Source organism: Rhincodon typus, chromosome 15 (genome assembly GCF_021869965.1).
Source record: "Rhincodon typus isolate 14 chromosome 15, sRhiTyp1.1, whole genome shotgun sequence".
NCBI classification, from domain to species: domain Eukaryota; kingdom Metazoa; phylum Chordata; class Chondrichthyes; order Orectolobiformes; family Rhincodontidae; genus Rhincodon; species Rhincodon typus.
Window position 1 is genome coordinate 20,138,917 of NC_063346.1, and position 21,184 is coordinate 20,160,100.

At 42.3% G+C, this 21,184-nt stretch overlaps 1 protein-coding gene across 1 annotated transcript in view; it reads right to left on the minus strand.

Annotated features, from left to right (window-relative positions):
* plcg2 (phospholipase C, gamma 2) overlaps nucleotides 1-17,280 on the minus strand; it is a 189,706-nt gene extending 172,426 nt beyond the window's left edge. Inside the window, exon 1 of the mRNA XM_048606015.1 lies at nucleotides 17,085-17,280. Within this exon, the coding sequence (XP_048461972.1) occupies nucleotides 17,085-17,280 (196 nt within the window). The remainder of the gene's footprint in view (nucleotides 1-17,084) is intronic.
* Nucleotides 17,281-21,184: the final 3,904 nt, after the last annotated feature.

The following is a 21,184-nucleotide window of genomic DNA, read 5'->3' on the forward strand; positions in this document are numbered from 1 at the left end:
GATCAGGTGCATTAGCCATGGGAAATGCATGGTTGCAAGGGGATGGGTCCGGGTGGGATGCTCTTCAGAGGGTTGGTGTGGACTTGTTGGGCTGAATGGTCTGTTTCTATCATTCCAAAAAAGAACTGGCACTCAAGGAGACCAGGATTTACACATTACCATTCTTGTCAACGTGCACTGTGGGACAGAACAAAATGTTCCATGGCACCACCGCTAATAAATGATGGGGGATAGCTGAAGGTTATCTCCTCAATAAACAAACTTCTCCTCTAGTTAGCTGCACTACAGAGAAAATAGTTCACTCAAAAAGGGGTACATTTAGGGTCTGTTTTATACCTTAACAACATAGTTCAAAATAATAATTCATAAAATCATAGAATGGTTACCACAAAGAAGGAAGCAATATGACCTGTTGTGTATGTGCCAGCCATGTGCAAGAGCAACTTTCCTAGTCTCACTCCCTATTGCCCTGTACTTTTTTCTTTTCAGACAATTGTCCATTTTCTTTTGAAAGCTGTGATTGAATTTGTCTCCATCAGATCCTCAAGGCAGACTATTCCTGATCCTAATCACTCACTGCATAGGAAGGTTTTTCCTCCTGTTGCTATTGTGTTTTTGCCAATCATCTTAAATTGGTGGCTTTTGGTTCTCAATCCTTCCATCTATGGGAACAATTTCCCCCTATCTACTCTGTCCAAACCCTTCAGGATTTTAAATATCTCTCAAGTCCTCTCTCACCCTTATATTCTCCAAGTTGAACAGGCTCAGCTTCTTCAATTTATCCACATAACTGAAATTCCTCAACTCAAACTATTCTCATGACTTTCTGCATCCTTTTTAATGCCTTCACATCCTTCCGAAAGTGAGGTCCTCTGAACTGGATGCAACACTTCAATCGACTGAGGCCAATCCAGTGTTTTATACAGATTTTAATGAAATTCCTCAGTAAAAAATAGGAAAAGTTGAAGAAATTATGGTTTGATATACATACAGGTTTTCCCTCAGCATTATTAAGAAACCTAATTTAAGTTGCAGTCTTATTTCTGGAAAATTCCACTCATGCTGCTTAGAAAACACAGTCTTGCTATTTAAAATGACTTCATCTTTCATTATAGCTGTATGACCTCTGCTTGACACCCTCAAGTTGTAGAAATTGCAAGGATTTAACCCCATTGCTCAATTCCTCAATCTTGACTTTAGCAATGCATTCCTTGATTGTCCTCAATATATTATCTCCATTGATTTTACATGCACTCATTACATTAAAAATATATTTTAATATGTTGCTAATACATAGAATCATTCTGAAGAATGGAATATTTGTCTGTAATAGTAAATTTAAGGGTAGCACAACTTATACACAGAGTACCATACTCAGTAATTCCTTGTATCGAGGATAATTCTTCCTTATGGATGGCTGGGTTTAACTGAATAGAAATGTTGGCTACGGATTTGCACTTCTGAGCTTTACCGATGCAACAGCATCGGTTGTCAAACAGTAGGAACTGTTGCAGATTATTGGCTCAACTGCCCTCTCTTTCTGTCCCTCTCACTGTTTTCTCCCAGTAGTTGCTGTTATTAAGTGAAAGGATCAAAAATCTGATTCTAATGAAGAAGTATGGCATGGTGACTCAGTGGTTAGCATTGCTGTCTAACAAAGGGAGGGACCTGGGATTGATTCCATCCTTGGGTGACTGCCTATGTGGAGTTTGCTGCGTGGGTTTCCTCCGAGTGCTCTGGTTTCCTCTCATTGTCCAAAGATGTGCTGATTAAGTGGATTGGCAATGCTAAATTGCCCATAGTGTCCAGGGATGTGCAGGCTAGGTGGATTGGTCATGGGAAATGCAGGGTTATGGGGATGGGGTGGGGGCTGCGTCTGGGTGGGATGCTCTTCGGAGGGTCGGTGCAGACTCGATGGGCCAAATGGCCTGCTTGCGCACTATAGGGATTCTATGAAGTACACTTGCTCAAGTTTTCAAGAATCATGTTATGAAATCTGGCTTTTCGGTAATGTTTCTCTGCACACTTCTCCACAGTGCTGATAGGAAACTTAATAAGTGCTACATCAAGGACTGAGAATAGTGTCATCAATGCTATCTTAGAATGATCTTATGAATAATGTGCAAAAACAAAAGAACGAGTATATGCATTTTCCAAAACCCAGACATGCCAATGATAGAGGCCATGACAATCTCACATTCAACTGAAATGGATGGGGCAAGTCGTCAGAATAGGAACTCAAGACTGCTGATAAAGGTTCTCTACTCAGAGCCACACTAGGTCACCTGATCAAACAGGGACCAAAGGAAATGTTATTTGTAGCTCTTTTCTATTAATGTTAACATATAGAAAGAAGATGCACAATCATAAACAAAATGGCAAATCCTTCTGCACAGTCTGAAGCAAAATCTCAGAGCAATACCAGTCATCCTCGTAATCTTGGAATGGCATTACCATTTTACTGCAATTCATGTTTAATTAGGAACAGTGATGTTGTTCATCATTTTCTGCCATTTATACCTCCTCTGGACCCATTTTAAGTTTCTTGTTCCACTTCCATCTCACATCATCATCACACTTGTCATTTAATCGCTCCTAAACTTACTCTATTTCAGACTTTCTCTTTGTCCTTTCCTCCTTTCCCCACTTTCATGTCTCTATTTGCTTAAAATCTTGACAAATCTTTAACTTTTTCCAGCTCTGATGAAAGTTCAATGACCTGATAATTCTGTTTCTCTCTTCACAGCCAGATCGCTCCAGTATTTTGAATATCCACAGTATTTTCCTTTTCTTTTTCCTTATTGCAAATGCATGCTCATTAAGAAATAAGTTCAGATTTTCATTGGTTGCTGACAGAGAAAAGAGACAGTGATCAAATTAGTCTAAAGCTGTCTTCAAATCCAGCTCCCAGGAGATGAGTGAATATTGTATTAATGGACTGAAACAGCCCCACAACCTCTGCTTCTGCTGTTTCAAATTTGCTGACATTCTCAATTAAAATTACAAGCTACCAGTGAACAACAGAATTCCAGATTTTCAGCAAATGGGTTTGGGTTATGCATGCTACCAATCACTATGTAAATTTTTCTGTAAAGCAGACAACATGTAAGACTAAAAGCAGCAGTAAACTGACAGCAAGTTAGACAACAAAGGACATTGAGGAATGGAATTTTCAATCAAAAAGCTAACAACTGATATTTATGCAATGTGTAATAATGCGCAGTGAAGAACTCTGACCTTTTTTCAGACCGTGACTTTGAGCAGTTATTGAAAATTCCAGGAAGAAAATGCTTGTTTTCCCCATAATCTTTCTGTGGTTACAGACCCAGCTCAAGGTCATAATTATAATAACTATGCAGCTGGCTTGAATTGTCTTCACTCTGAAACTGAATAGGCCAAACCAATTCATGGCTGCTGACTGCTAATTGGAATCAGCCCCAAGATCAAAAACACAGCATTCCTCTGGAAATTATATCTGTGTTGTCCTTAACTATTAGTTAAAACTTGTTGACCTTGCCTATGTATGTATTTGTACTTCCTTTATTTGGAAAACTGGCACTATGTCACACAAAGAAACTCTTCAATTCACCTTCAAAGGTTCACATCATTTGCTTCAAATCTCCTCAGTCCTGGTCTCATTTCTGTAAACCTGGACAGTTCAAACACAGATGAAATGCTGCACCTGAATAACAATAATCTGGTTTCCAAAGGTTGGGCAATTCACTTGTGAGATAAATTTTATGAATAAATTAGTTCAACTCGATGCAGAGCTCTGCACATTAAGTGTAAATGTTAGGAATTTGGGCATGTAGATCATTACTCCCTTCAAAGTATCACACCCATAAATTAATTACCACTGCATTCATATTCCCAGCAGACATGCTCTCCCCCCAAGAGAACCACTACGACATGACTGCTAATCCGAAAAAAAACAGCTTTAAATTCTTTCTAAAAATATTCTGTGCTCATCAATGTGTGGATGCTAGTATTGGGAATGGAACTTTGCCCAAATAATGGACGAGGTTTCTCCATAGGGGTTTCAAGACTCTGCCATCAAGGTCAAATGAGAGGTCAGAAGACGTGCAGTATGCGGAACAGTGACCAGCTGTGAATGTTCATTGAATAGCCAGAGGACGGGCTCATCGTTCAGCTATCGCATTTTGGTAAAGTGAGCAAGGGCAGGATATATACTGTTAATAGTAGGGCCCTGAGTAGTGTTGTCGAAGAGAGTCCTAGGGGTTCAGATACATAGTTCTCCAAAGGTTGTGTCACTGCTAGCCTCGGTGGTTAAGAAGGAATTTAGCACATTTGCCTTTATTGCTTAGACCACCGAGTATAGGAGTTGGAATATCATGTTGAGGTTGTACAGGATATTGGTGAAGCCACTTTTGGACTTACTGTCAACAGTTCCGGTTGTCCTCTTATAGGAAGGATATTATTAAATTGGAGAAGGTTCAGAATTGATTTACAAGGATGTTGCTGGGACTGGAGGGTTTGAGTTATAAGAAGATGCTGGATAGACAGAGTATTTTCCAATTGAGCGTAGGAGGTTAAGGGGTGACCTTATAGTGGTTTTTAAATCACGAAGGGCATAGATAAGGTGAGTAGGAAAGGTCTTTTCCGTATGGTGGGGGAGTTCAAAACTAGGGAGTATATTTTTAAGGTGAGAGGGGAAAGATTTAAAAGGCACCCGAGGGACAACTTTTTCACACAGAGGGTGGTTCGTATGTGGAATGAATTGCCAGAGGAAGTGGTGGATGCAAGTACAGTTACAATATTTAAAAGGCTTTTGCACAGATACATGAATAGCAAAGGTTTAGAGGGATATGAGCCAAATGCAGGCAAGTGGGACTAGCTTAGTTTGGGAAACTTGGTCGGCATGGATAAGTTCAACCAAAGGGTCTGTTTCTGTGCTCTGTGACTCTGTGAGTGGACTGTTAAAGCAGGAGGAATAGTGAAAAGCCTTTTGACATATATGAAGCAGAATGATGCCTTTTAACATAAGTGAGACAGAATTTTTTTATTCATATTAAATTAGGAAAAGTCCTTCACCAGAACGCCATTGTGTAGGGGTTTTCCCCTCTTCAGGGCAGCTTGTTCCTGTACTGAATCCAGGAAAACAGTAAGGTTGGCAAAGTCTGTTTGGAGCGTAGGACCCTTAAACTGCCATTGGGTAAGCTGTATTTTTTAAAGTTGTCATTCGAATTCATTGTTTGGCATGTTCAAGAATGGTCAGGGTGCAAAAGGAGGCCATTTAGCTCATTCTGTTTGCATTGGTTCTCTTAACACTTTAACCCAAGTGCCAATTTTCTCCTTTTTCTCCATAACCCTGCACCTTACGTCAATTTTAAATAATCATCCATTGTCCCCTTGAATGCCTCATCGAACCTGTCTTCAGCACACTTCCAATCAGTGCAGCCCATACCCCCTAACTGCTTGCTGCCTGAAGAAAAAAATCTTACTTGACATTTGCTTCCTTTGCAAAACAGTTTAAAATTGTACCCTCCGGTTCTCAATCTCTTTCTGAGTGCAAACAGTTTCTCACTATGAACTTTGTCCAGACCCTTCTTGATATCTCCTCTTAGCTTTTTCCTTTCCAAGAAAAGCAATCCTAACTTCAGCAATTTTTACACATAACTGAAGTGGCTCAACCCTGAAACCATTTTGTAAATTTCTTCTGCACTATCTCCAATGCATTCACATCCTTCTGATAGGGTAGCACACAAAACTGTACACTGTTGGTTATTTCTTCTAACATCTGACTCATTTGTAAATGCCACTTCAAGGCAGATGAGTCAAAGCGAATTAATACCCATTGCAAATGACTATTATTAATATTGATGGCTAGCTCACTAGGCAGTAAGCAACCATTCTTTGTGCCAGATTTCTCTTTTTCATGGGTGCAAACATTAAATCTGGCTGTTCCCGTGTCTTTGAAACTTAGTTGTGATCAACAGCTTCATATAACTTATCTCTTGATTACCTTATTTTCTCAGTTCAGGTTTCAAAGCAACAAGTGGTAGTATTATAAAAAAAAGCACTACGGATGTTGGAAATCTGAAGTAAAAGCAGAAAATGCTGGAGAAACTTAGCAGGTTTGATAGCATCTTTGGAGAGAAAACAGAGTTAATGTTGCAGGTCCAGCAACCCTTCAGAGTAGTAGTATGTTGTCTGATAAGTCAAAGGGGCAAAAGAAGGCTATTTGATCCATCGAATCTGAGCCACCAGTCAATGAGATCATGGCTGATTTGATAAACTGTACCTCCACCATCCTGCCTTTTCCCTATAACCCTTGATTCTGTTACTGATTAAAAATCTGTCTATCTCAGCCCTGAATATACTTTAATGACCCAGCCTTGACAGCCATCTGTGGTAACAAACTCCATAGATTCACTACCCTTTGAGAGAAGAAATTCCTCCTCATCTGTGACTTAAATGTGCGATCTCTCATTCTGCAATTATGTCCTCTGGTCCTAGACAACCTTTCCATACTGACCCTGTCAAATCCCCAAAGAATCTTCAATGTTTCAATAAGGTCACTTCTCATTCTTCAAAATTCAACATGAGTACAGTCCTAATCTAATCAACCTCTCGTCATAAGGCTGTCCCTCCACACCTGGTAACAGTCTAGTGAACCTTATCTGGGTGGCCACCAATACCTTTCTCCAATACCTTCCAAAATATCTGTCCTCAGATAACAGACCCAACTGTTCACAGTAATGGTTTGTCTTGTGCCTTGTATAATTTTAACGAAGCCACCCTACTTTTGTAATCCTTTTAAATAAAGGCCAACATTTCAATGGCTTTCCCTGTTCCTGCTTGACCTGCATGACATCTTTTTGTGATTAAGGGACGAGGACTCTCAAATCCCTCTGATGTATAACTTCCTGCAGTCCTTCGGCATTTAAATTATATTCACCTCCTCTGTTCTTCTGGCCAAAGTGCATAATCTCACATTTTCACATATTATATTCTATCTGCCATGTTTTGACCACTTGCCTAAACTGTCTAGATCATTCCGCAGACTCTTTATGTCATCCTCACCACTTACTTACCCCATTTTTGAGTCAACCACAAACTTGGTGACAGTACATTCACTTTCCTCAGACAAGTCATTCGTCTGTATCAGCACTGATCCCTGTGGCACTCCAGTCAATCCTGAAAATGCTCCTTTGTCCAAACTCGCTGTTTTCTATAAGCTAGTTAATTCTGTATCCATGCTAGTAACCTACTTTCAATACCATGGGGTCTTACCTTATGATGCAGCCTAATGTGTGGCATCTTATCAAATGCCTTTTGAAGACCCAAGTATATTGTAACCACTGCTTCTCCTTTATCTATCCTGCTTGTTACCTCTTCAAAGAATCCTGGTAACTCGCCTTGCTGAGGCCATGCTGACTCTGCTTGATCATGTGATGACTTTTTATATGCTCCGCTATTACATCCTTGAAAATAGACTCTAACAGTTTCCAATTACAGACGTAAAGCTGCATCTAAGCCCTTTAGGGAATGTTTGCTTCACCAGGCAGCAAATGAAATATGGCCAATATAATAGCCTTCAAAATATTTAATTTCACACATAATCTTTACATCACAGTTGCAAGTCCACACTAAGGCGTGGACTTAACCCCTACCCCGTAACCCTTCAGATCATCTTTGCTGCATCTAATCCCTATAACAGCTTGAATCTTCGATGGCAACATAGGCCCCCATGGACAAGATCATTGATATTTATAGCTCTGATTTTAACTTTTGCTCTTCTGCTAATCCCTATTACTGATCATGTCCCTCATATCAAATTAGTGGCAATTTAAACCAGCTCATGGCCCCAATGAATACCCTTTGCCCTTACACCAATCATACCAACTCACCCAATATCCATAATGGGGAGACTCATGATCCATACAGTAATGAAATAAAATTCTAAGCATGGATTACAGATTTCAATATATTGAAAAAAAGAGTGCTCATTCAGAAGAAGACAATTGTTACATTGGAGGGTATTGAGTACAGGAGTTGGCAGGTCATGTTACAGTTGTATAGGACTTTGGTTCGGCCACATTTAGAATACTGTGTACAGTTCTGGTCGCCACATTACCAAAACGATGTGGATGCTTTGGAGAGGGTGCAGAGGAGGTTCACCAGGATGTTGCCTGGTATGGAGGGCGCTAGCTATGAAGAGAGGTTGAGTGGATTGGGATTATTTACATTAGAAAGACGGAGGTTGAGGGGGGACCTGATTGAGGTCTACAAAATCATGAGAGGTATAGACAGGGTGGATAGCAAGAAGCTTTTTCCCCAGAGTGGGGGACTCAATTACTAGGGGTCACGATTTCAAGGTGAGAAGGGAAAAGTTTAAGGGAGATATGTATGGAAAGTTCTTTACGCAGAGGGTGGTGGGTGCCTGGAACGTGTTGCCAGCTGAGGTGGTAGAGGCGGGCATGATAGCGTCATTTAAGATGTATCTAGACAGATACATGAATGGGCAGGAAGCAGAGGGATATAGATCCTTGGAAAATAGGCGACAGGTTTAGATAGAGGATCTGGATCGGCACAGTGTTGGAGGGCCGAAGGGCCTGTTCCTGTGCTGTAATTTTCTTTGTTCTTTGACATTCCTTTAACTAGATAATGCCTTATAACAGCACACATTTCAGTCAAGTGCATAATCTCTTAAACAAAAATCATAGTTTCATTTCAAAAGTCCATAACCATTTGTAGCTGCCAACCGAACTGCGAGATAGCAGCTACCTTAATAATAGGCATGCATAAAATTACTCTTGTACCACTAATCCACTGATGGTAACCCTAAGCATATGTCAAAAGACAATGTGAAATAGCAGGCAGTAGTTTAATAATCCAGACATGCTTTTCACAGAGTTAAAGGGTAGGAGTTTAAAATGATCAACAACTTGACAGATCTCTTTGACACTTGCTCTTCACAGTTCCTCTCCACATTTCATTTTGTCACTTTTGACACTTATTTTTGTTAGTTTAAATGAACTTCATAATTCTAAGAATTAATACATTTTTCATGCACATTAATGGTTATGTTTAGCAATGCCAAAAAAACTCTATGACTCCAAAAGGATATACCAACTATCTGAATTCATCTATAAAGTTCAGCCCCACTTCTCCTAGGTATAATCTGTGCACACCATATTTCAGGCACCCAGATCACCAAAATCAAAGAGGAGTCAGCTACAGATTTCTATGGACAGCTGCCTCTGTAAAATGTGCATGTACGAAACACAACCTATCCCATTAGGAGCAGCACGGTAGCTCAGTGGCTTGCACTACTGCCTCACAGTGCCAGGGATCTGGGTTCAATTCCTCCCTCAGGTGACTGTCTGTGTGGAGTTGGCACATTCTCCCCATGTCTGCATGGGTTTGCTTTAGTTTCCTCCCATAGTCCAAAGATGTGCATGCTAGGTCAATTGGCCATGCTAAATTGCCTGTAGTTTTCAGGGATGTGTAGATTCAGTGGGTTATAGGGGGATGGGTCAGGGTGGGATGCTCCAAGGGTCCATGTGGACTTGTTGTGTCAAAGGGCCTGTTTCCACACCATAGGAATTCTATTCTATTCATTCTCAACCCTATGCAAATTGTAGGCACTGTGTCAAGGGTGGCATCTCTGATTTTCATTGATGTCCACTGTTTTCACCACAATGGGGACACTGTCTACCACGGTGAAAATCTAGGCGTAAGGGATTTACCAAGGAAGGTTACAAAAACTTCAGTATGTTTTATTATTGTTGATCAGGACCCGTGTGATTGAAATTGGTTTTAAGCTGTAGCTTGGGAAAATGACATCTTATTTTGCATGGTGTCAATTTAGTATTGAAGTCACGTGTTTGCCTTTCCACTATAATGTATTTTGTGCTAAAACCCAATTTTACCCTATAAGCTTAAGTAAAGATGTTTCATTGTTGTTTTGTTGTTTGGAATGATTTCAAAACTTTCTATAGCTTCTTGATCTTGTCATTAAATTGATTTATAAAAATACATCTTGCCACAGTAACATCTTGCAGTTATTTGACACATTTAATGCTGTAAAATGTCCCAAGGTACTAATCAGGAGTGATTATTAGATAATTTCACACTGAGCCACCCAAAGAAATATGAATTTCACATGACCTCATTTCTCATGTGGCTAGCTATCATATTTTATTTGATAATCATTTTATAGCATCAACAAGATCACCTGAAACTTCCTTGAAATATGATACTGCTGTAACTAAAGTCATATAACAATATTTCTTCACATGGCATAAATACCAAAATCAATGTCCCAGCAGTTTTTGTTCCATCATAAATGACACACTTATTTTGATTGGTTCCACCAGGAATAATACATTCTTGATTAAAAAGATGAACCAGTCTAACATTATACACCACGAATGAGACTCCTTAATCACAGAAGCAAAATCAGAAATCAGCCAGAAATTGGGTGTTCTGAACCATCGGCTGAATTTTACATTTTTATAGCTAGGTGTGAGTTGCATTGAGTATTTTATACGAATTCCTGCTATGAGGCTTAATGAGATTTCTTGCCGTACCTTAGAGGATGTGCCTTATTACCTACATATTAACATCCCCATGGTGTATATACTGAACCGCACTGGCTTCACTCCTTCCTGGGTCCCCACTGAACCCATGAACATGATCCTGCACACCTTATCCTGGCAAATGAGGTGACTATATCAGGTGTGATAATACACTGTCACCCCCTTGAAGCTCGGGATCTTGTGGCCATGAATGAACCCTGCCTCAGGACCTCCATCCAATGCACTCTTCACTGTTTCCCCTCCTTGTAAATACTGCTGCCCCCACTTCACAACTGTCATCTCCCTTTCCTCCAGCCTGCAGCATCCAATCCCGAAGAATAAATCGTCAAGTCTCCTTCTGATAGGATTGACCATTTTCCCCACCACCACTATCACAAACTCCTTCCCACACCCCTCTTTCCTCCCATCCATGTGAATGGCTGTGAAGGACTGACCTTGGCCTTCAGCGACCTAACCAGTCAGCCCTGGATGAGAAGTGCCCAGTCCCCTGATTGGTTCCTGTACACCTCCCCAGCCCTCAGTCCTGACTGGCCGCAATGGAACAACAGGACTAACCGGGGCCCTCTCCCTGGAGTGCAAAGACAATGACTCCCTGAATGAGGACACTCTGACTGGACACATGACCATTGCCAATTCCCTGGCCTAGTTTGGGAGGCTGTCCTTAACTTATTACGCTGGGAACCCTGACTGATGGGTATCTCCATGGATCACAGGGAGAATTACACCTCTAAGACATTGACACTTGGCTGCTTGCTTGCTGCACATGCAGTGAGTTCATCATGTAAACTGTTGGTCCATGGTGCATTTACGAAATTGATGTAACATGATACGGTACGGCAAAAATGTACAACCCCTTGACTGAGGACTGCTGACCAGCAAAGCAAACTGCCTGGTCATGTGACTGCACTAACAGGGACAGCAAGGCATGGATGCTGCAAGCAAGCAGTAGGTGCTAAGTGAGCAAGCAAGAAGCAGTAAGCCTGGTCCAATCAATGAGCTGGGTCTTTGCCCATAAGTACTAAGTGCCTCTGCTGCACCATCATGTGTATGCCTTGCTGTGAGCCCTGCAAGGCATGTCTATGCTTCCTGAGCAGCCTGCAAGTGTAATGACATATCAGAAATGGCAGTGCCACCGTCCATGGACAAGGGGTGCATGCGGTTGATGCCCATGGATGGTCTCCTGCAATGCTGATCGGCCCTAAGCAGCATGGAGGTCCTTTGGAATAAGCAGTGAGCCAAAGTTACAAAGTCTGGAAACTCAAATATATTACATCCGCTTCTTGACGTTTTGTCATTTATGTCTTGCTTGCTACCTCCTCAAAGAATTCCAATAAATTTGTCAGACATGATTTCCTCCTTGTAAAGCCATGCTGCCTCTGCTTGATAATATTATGTATTTCTAAATGTTCTGTTATTAGATCCTTTATAATAGACTAACATTCTATGTTCTATTAAAATGTAGGGTATGCAGGTTAGATTGCTCTTAGTAGGATAATAGGTCGGCACAACATCATGGGCTGAAGGGCTATGTTCTATGTACCCGCTCCAATTTCCATGTCGAGGATTCTTGACAAAGCTTGTCTGGTGTACTTGTTAAGATGGGAAGCTAAATACTAACGAGATGAGTTGGGGCATGAATAAAGCATTTAACAAACCATTAATACACCTGTTAATTGGCAACTCACCACTGCCTAGCACGAAACTCACCTCACTGCTAGTCAAAACCATAAAAAATGGAGCAAGATGCTCCCAACATCAAGATGGGCCTCACAAGAATTCTCATCTGATTCTCCATAGCCCACATCAATCAGATCCCTAGAAGAATCTATCCATGTTTTGGTTGGAGAATTCTCAATTCTTGCTTCACTCATGCAATAATTTGTTGAACACTTAAAAATCTCAAACCTATTGATAATGATGAGTAAGAGGTTGGATAGCAACGATTCACTCATAAACGTACAATACTTATACGTATTAAACAATGAACTGTACATATCAGAAAACTGCTGCTTGAAACCACACATAGGATATTTTAACAGCGGTTTTCAGGACACTGAAACCTAACATTGGTGTGATGTCTTTGTACCCATGGATAACGTATGCCATTCCTCAAGTTGATCCCTGGAGGACTGGCTTCTCAGCAAATACTAACAGCGAGGTGCTGAACAAAAGCAAATGCACCTCCAGAGAGAAACAAACCATCCGCCCGACATGTGGACAAGCAAGAAGCAACTTGCAGGCATATGTTCAGTTGCCTGTCTTCCCTCGAATTAAAAGCAATATGCATGTAGTAAAGGGTGAAAGGAATAAGTGGGAAATTGCGAGAGGTTTTGAGTACAAGAGCAGGGATGTGTTGTTGCAGTTGTACAGGGCCTTGGTGAGACCACACCTAGAATATTGCTTGCGGTTTTGTCTCCTTTTCTGAGGAAGGATGCTCTTGCTTTCAAGGGAGTGCAACAAAGGTTTACCAGGCTGATTCCGGGGATGGTGGGTCTGATGTATGAGGAGAGATTGACTAGGTCAGGATTGTTTTTGCTGGAGTTCAGAATGACGAATGAGGGGGGATCTCATAGAGACTTATAAAATTCTAACAGGACTGGACAGGGTAGATGCAGGGAAGGTGTTCCCGATAGTGAGTGTGCCCAGAACTAGGGGTCACAGTATGACGATTTGGGGTAGACCATTTAGGATGGAGGTGAGGAGACATTTCTTCACCCAAAGAGCGGTGAGCCTGTGGAATTCATTACCACAGGAAGTAGTTAATGCCAAAATATTGAATGTATTCAAGAGGTGACTAGATATAGCACTTGGGATGAATGGCGTCAAAGTTGATGGGAGAAAGCATGATTAGGCTATTGAGTTGGACGATCAGCCATGATTGTGATGAATGGCGGAGCTGGCTTAAAGGGTCGAATGGCCTCCTCCTGCTCCTACCTGCTATGTTTCTATGAAATCATAACTTTCAAACTGAGAAACAGAAAATTACTTTTGTAAAGGATTGTGTATGACATTGTGGATGCTATAGTGAAATTCTACTGAATGTACAGGACAGCAAATAATTATTAGCACATTTTGAATTCAATCAAGCGTGTTTTCTATCCCTAAGGTTGTTTGTGTAATTTTAAAGTCATGTCCATAATGTACTTGAGGAAGTACCCAGAGTCAAAATCGTGAAACTTGTAATATAATTTTGTAATGCAATATTTTTTAACCCTAAAGGGACTTGGATTTTCTTGGAATTTGGGTACCACTATAACAAGCTTGGCATTATACTGCAACAAAATGGGGAAAGCTCATGCAATATATAATTCCAGAGCACTACGTGAATCAAAATCCATGGTGACATTTTCCACCATATTCACCAAAATATGTTATCCATCTTACTATTTCACATTGTGTTTAGAATGATCTGTTCATGCATTCAGAAAGTTGTACAGTACAATATTTGTTAGGCCCTGCTTAATGGTTATAACATTCTCAAATCTTCTTAAGTGCATCAGAATAAGTAAATGCGAATTATTGCAGCAAATATGATCAAGGTGTAACGGAAATGAACGTCAATCTTATATAGGTGAAAACGTTAGCTTGAATCAAGCAAAAGTCCTTGTGCCTCTGGTCAAAGGCCATGGATTTAAGGCCCATTTCAGGATTTGAGCACTAGTTCTATTCTGGCACCAATGCCATACTGTTAGCAAATGCTGCACTGTCAGATGACAAGATCAGAAGATAAGTAGACCAAAGGCCAATCTGACTGCTAGGGTGGATATAAAAGATCACATGCAACAGTGTAAAAATGATCAGGGAAGTCCTCCTATTTTTGTGGCTAGCATTTATCCCTCAACCAAAGCAAATTAACTGATAAAATCCTTCATGCTTCCTGTTCACAAGTCGTCAGATATGTTTTTTTCTGCACAACTATGGCTATACTTCAAAAGCAATTAATTGCCCGCAAAGCACTTCACAATATCCAGAGGACAAAATATAGATCTATGTGCAAATAAAAATTAATATTTTCTTTCACTTCAACCTCTTCCTGAATGGCAATAATACTTGAATAAACCAGATCATAAAATATGTCCATGTACTGTCACCAATTAATCACCCCAGTACAAAACCACATTGTTCCCTGTCAAATGAAAACTCCACTAGTTAAAGGTGCAGAGTTTCAGTAGTAGCTACATGTCTATCTCCAATCAAAGTATGCTTAGAAGCCTGGATAAGTGCCCACATCTAACCTCCAATAACTGCTTCATTAGTTGCATGAAAGAACATGTTGTCACAGAGCAATAGGCTTTATGCAGGACAATGCATGGCATGCTCTCCATCTTGTAAAGCCAAGTTTGATGTTATCTGTCAAATTTATTCACCATTAACTCCTAGAACTGAAACACAATGTAACAGACTTGGTGAAAAACAGGTGCTGGTTGTGAGGCTTAACTCAATGCTTCACATGACTGAATGACACATCAGTATCAGTCAGAGCCTCTCTCTCCACGGAAGTCTGGCAAATGTTTCCACTTCAAGAATTCCATTTTGAAAGTTAACGGTAAACTTTCTTCCATCACCCTTTCATGTTGTGCATTCATAATAACTTCATGCATAAAGGAAAATAACTGTTGGCTCTCTAATCTTTCCATGTAACTGAAGTCTTTCATCCCTGGTACCATCCAGATGAATCTTCTGTGTACCCTCTCTCTGGCCTTGACATGTGATTTAGTGATTTTAACTTGCTGCCCTGCTGTCTGTGAGATTACTTCAATATAACTGGCTGTTTACCCTACTTGTTGACATCACTGTTGGTGCATGCCTGGAAATCTCTGGACATGGCGTCAAATTCAAAATGTCATCAGAATACAGGAAGTCAGAAGCACAAGGATTGCCAGATCTTTACAGGCAATTTCCTTCAAAGTCAGCGCTGAGTGCTGTTGCTCTACTGCTGACTGTAACATTCATGCCACTGAACAGAATTTAACACAAGTGGACATAATAGTGGGGGGAGAGGCAAGAAAATTGGGCAAAAGCATCTATATCAACTTGCAAGCATCAGAAAACGTCCAGTGATTAGGTTAGGGGCAGGAAGAGCAGATGCAGGAATCCTGGCAGAGATGTCAATTAGTCCCATTAATGAATGCTTAAGAGCAGTTATCCCTTTGCCCAACTCACTCCTGATGCTCCTCTCCCCAACAACCCCCACCTTACACTCACCATCCCAGTGGTTCAAGTTGCTCACATAAAATCCCAGCCAACGCATTCAAATATTTCCCTGTCATCAATATTAGGCTGACTGGTCTGTAGTTGCTGATTTTATCCTTCTCTCCATTTCTGAAGAGGGGTGTGACAGTTGGAATCCTCCCAGAACATGCAATCCAGGAATTTATCATCTCCCACACACACTGCAGTGACTCCAGCTTCCTAGTTAGAAATCCCGAGCATGTGTTTAACCAAATGGAAACACTTCCTGCACGCATAAAGTGACCTAAACTTCATGCACACAGCACAGGAGTTGCAGGCAATGGGCCCTAGCAGTCCCATCATTTTGTTTAAAGTTCATATTCTCGCATTTTTATTTACATATATATGTGTGTATGTGTGTGTACGTGTGGGTCTCTGCTCAGCATCCCAATTTATTATGTAAACCAGACTCTTAATTTCTGTCATTCAGATCTATTTTAAATTGATAGCCTCTAAATGGTTCATTTTATTTTTATCCGTAATTATTCACAAAATTATTTATTTACTGCTTTCCTGGGTTTAAACAAGAAGTAACTACGGGAAAAGAATGAGAAAACTGATTGCCTTACTGAACTATTGGGGAAGGAGGACGGAGGGGTGATTTAAAATGCCCACCTCCATTTTATTTCTCCACTCCCTCCGCCGCCCCCGCCACAGCAGCCCTTCAGGTGCGGATATACAGGCTTTGGCGATTCCTGGTTTGAAAATTCTAGCTCCCACCTATGCAGTTCATGGAATCATAGCATCCCTACAGTGTGGAAGCAGGCCTTTCAGCCCATCGAGTCCACACTAGCCTTCCGAAGAGCATTCCATGTAGAACCGCCCCAGTACCCTGTCCCTGCATTTCCCAATGGCTAATCCGCCTAGCCTGCACATCCCTGGACACGAAGGGCGATTTAGCATGGCCAATCCACCTAACCTGCACATCTTTGTGAAAGCTTGATACTCATGCAGAAATAAACTGCTCCTACAAACAAGTAGTCAATGAAAAACACTAGCTAATTCATCAACTTCTCTGAAGAGAGTTGCATTGGAAATGCTTCCCTTAATCTGTCTCAATGAAAGGAACGTTTTAAGAAAGAAGCAAATTTAAGAACGCTGGCTAAGTGGCAAGGATTTAATGGCTTATTTGCAGTTTACCTTTCTGAAATTAATTCAAAGTGCAGAATGATAATCGGTAGTTCAAAGCCTTTTAAAAACTGGCCTGAAAATGGTTAGCTCAGCAGGAGTACCGCAGCACTCAGTACAGCCAGACTAAAGCCTGCATCACAGAGAATAGATACTCACGGACTCCCTCGATCTTGTCTGCCGTCCTGTTCCAGGACAGTTGTTGAGTTTCCATGATCACCTGCAGTGTTCTCCTCTCGGGTTGTGACTTCTTCAGGCTGAAGACTGTCATCACAGCACCCAACTCCAAGGTCCTTTTCAGCTGACTTTTCTCCGGCTCCGACATAGAATCCAAACCGTCTTTATTCCAGGACATCTTCGCCCCTCTCCCCCCCCCCCCCCCCCCCACCCCCCGAACTCTTTTTAGTTTTGGAACAACTAAGAACGATGAAAAGAAACTGGATCGGCGTCCAGCTTCCTCGCCGCTAAAGCACACACACACACAGACGCACGGCAGAGCGCTGCGCAGAATACTTTCAGGCAAATCCCCTCATCTGGAACCTTTTGCAGGGACCAAGAAACGTTACAATGGCTTTTTTTTTAGGATCACTTCGAGCACACGACAACGGCCAGCAGTTTTTCATGTCTACAAAACAAACATCTTGCCTGTTCCGCAATTTGGCTGCATGAGGAAGTTGGCTAAATTTTCTTTGAAAAAAAAACTTGGTCCGGAAACGCCGTTGATGCGATCTATGCAAAACCGTGAAGTTGTCCAAAGGTACGTTAGTTACAAATGGAAGGGAGTCAGATGTGTGTCAATTTCATTTACACAGCGCCATCTGGCGCAGACATGAACAGCGAGCGGCCCCTTTTATTCCAAACTCAGAAACCCATCTTCATACTGAAAAAAAGGTGCTAATATCACTTTTTAGTTTTGAGTCTCAATGTGCAAACGTGTAAGCATTGAGAAGCAGACAGGTCTAACTGGTCATTAAAATAAAATATTTTAAATGGTCAGGAAAATAATACTGCAATAGCGTTTGCAGCTCAAGTAGCCGGATGATTAGTACAGAGATAACAAGGTGCAGAGCTGGATGAACACAGCAGCATCGTAGGAGCAGGAAGGCTGACGTTTCGGGCCCATCAGAAATGGGGAAGGGGGTTCTGAAATAAATAGGGAGAGAGGGGGAGGCGGATAGAAGATGGATAGAGGAGAAGATAGGTGGAGAGGAGACAGACAGGTCAAAGAGGCGGGGATGGAGTCAGTAAAGGTGAGTGTAGGTGGGGAGGTAGGGAGGGGATAGGTCAGTCCAGGGAGGATGGACAGGTCAAGGGGGCGGGATGAGGTTAGGAGGTAGGAGGTGAGGGTGCGGCTTGAGGTGGGAGGAGGGGATAGGTGGGAGGAAGAACAGGTTAGGGATGCAGGGATGAGCTGGACTGGCTTTGGGATGCGGTAGGGGGAGGGGAGATTTTGAAGCTTGTGAAATCCACATTGATACCATTGGGCTGCAGGGTTCCCAAGCAAAATATGAGTTGCTGTTCCCGCAACCTTCGGGTGGCATCGTTGTGGCACTGCAGGAGGCCCAGGATGGACATGTGGTCTGAGGAATGGGAGGGGGAGTTGAAATGGTTCGCGACTGGGAGGTGCAGTTGTTTATTGCGAACCGAGTGTAGGTGTTCTGCAAAGCGGTCCCCGAGCCTCTACTTGGTTTCCCCGATGTAGAGGAGGCCACAACGGGAACAGCAGATGCAGTATACCACATTGGGAGATGTCCAGGCGAACATCTGCTTGATGTGGAAAGTCTTCTTGGGGCCTGGGATGGGGGTGAGGGAGGAGGTATGGGGGCAGGTGTAGCACTTGCTGCAGTTGCAGGGAAAAGTGCCGGGTGTGGTGGGGCTGGAGGGGAGTGTGGAGTGGACAAGGGAGTCACGGAGAGAGTGGTCCCTCCGGAAAGCAGATAAGGGTGGGGAGGGAAAAATGTCTTTGGTGGTTGGGTCGGATTGCAGATGGCGGAAGTGTCGGAGGATGATGCATTGGAGACTTTTCCCTGCAACCGCAGGAAGTGCTCTACCTGCCCCCACACCTCCTCCCTCACCCCCATCCCAGGCCCCAAGAAGACTTTCCACATCAAGCAGATGTTCACCTGCACATCTGCTAATGTGGTATACTGCATCCGCTGTTCCCGTTGTAGCCTCCTCTACATTGGGGAAACCAAGCGGAGGCTTGGGGACCGCTCTGCAGAACACCTACGCTCGGTTCGCAATAAACAACTGCACCTCCCAGTCGCGAACCATTTCAACTCCCCCTCCCATTCCTCAGACCACATGTCCATCCTGGGCCTCCTGCAGTGCCACAATGATGCCACCCGAAGGTTGCAGGAACAGCAACTCATATTTTGCTTGGGAACCCTGCAGCCCAATGGTATCAATGTGGATTTCACAAGCTTCAAAATCTTCCCTCCCCCTACCGCATCCCAAAACCAGCCCAGCTCGTCCCTGCCTCCCTAACCTGTTCTTCCTCCCACCTATCCCCTCCTCCCACCTCAAGCCACACCCCCATCTCCTATCTACTAACCTCATCCCACCCCCTTGACCTGTCCATCCTCCCTGGACTGACCTATCCCCTCCCTAACTCCCCACCTACACTCACCTTTACTGGCTCTATCCCCGCCTCTTTGACCTGTCTGTTTCCTCTCCACCTATCTTCTCCTCTGTCCATCTTCTATCCGCCTCCCCCTCTTTCCCTATTTATTTCAGAACCCCCTTCCCCTCCCCCATTTCTGATGAAGGGTCTAGGCCCGAAACGTGAGCCTTCCTGCTCCTCTGATGCTGCTTGGCCTGCTGTGTTCATCCAGCTCTACACCTTGTTATCTCAGATTCTCCAGCATCTGCAGTTCCTACTATCTCGGATGATTATTACAAATGTTTTTATTCATTCATTGATCTTCCTTGCATTTTCCGTTGCAATGTTGGGATCAAAATATTTGTTATAGTAACAGTTATAGATACCATCCAGCGTATTATTAATAGAACCGGTTTCTTTTCCCTATTTTATCTATTCTCTCTAATCGATTTTCTACTCTGCTTCTTCCTACTGTGTTTCTCGTATCTGCGCGATTTTTTTCACTCTCTTTTACTGTCCCATTTTTTCTCTCTTCCTCTTTCTGTATTAAAAATAGAAAGACATTTCCTTTTGAATAAAGCTTTCTTCTGATCCGATAAAGACAGCTGTGAGCATTACTATAACACAATGTGGAGTTGGAAGAACACAGCAGGCCAGGCAGAATCAGAGGCGTAGGAAAGCTGATGTTTCGGGTCGGGACCCTTCTTCAGAAAGATGTTGTCTACAAAACAACTTCTGAAGAAGGGTCCCGACCCGAGAAGTCAGCTTTCCTGCTCCTCTGATGCTGCCTGGCCTGCTGTGTTTCTCCAGCTCCACACTGTGTTATCTCAGACTCCAGCATCGGCAGTTCTTACTATCTGAGCATTATAATAAGTTTTCTTTCACTGAATATGCACGAATCTATGCACCAATATCACTAAAGGCTTGCTCCTAAATCCTCCTTGCAGTCAGTTACTTGATTAGGATTGCAGTTTGCATCCAACTGGGTTATTAGGGAGTTCATGCTTTGTTTCTCTGTGCTTCCAACATAAGTTTCCTGTGGTTTATACTAAGCATGTTTGACTCCTGATTGTCACTGATCAAGATGGGTTGAACTATCGCTGCATTTACTGTTATTTCCTTTCACCTATCACAAATCTGCCCTGTCTCTAAAGGTTAAGAACTTTAGGATTTTGTCTTTTGGGCATATTTTTCATCTGCCATTTCATTTCAAAGTCTTTAACTTTCATTCAAAGGCTTAACACAAATGCACAATTCCTCTCGTAAAGCCATAAAGTAATTCCTTCTCATCTTACATGCCAAAATACTGAGACCTGGTTGTACTTTTGTGGTATCATTATAGATGAGGAATATTGGAAAGTGAGGATACCACTTAAAAACAGTAACAAATGTTAGTTTTAGTGATCCGGAAGCTGATTGAAAATATAGATCTTTAATGGATGAAAGGGTTAACCAAGTTAGCAGGAGAATTCCTGCAGCAAACTTGAAATAAATTTGATCCTGAGTTCTGAGGAAGGGGTCACCAGACCCGAAACAGTAACCCTGTTTTTTCAAAAACAAAGTTGCTGGAAGAGCTCAGCAGGTCTGGCAGCATCTGTGGAGGAGAAAACAGAGTTAACGTTTCGGGTCCGGTGACCCTTCCTCAGAACTGAGTTAA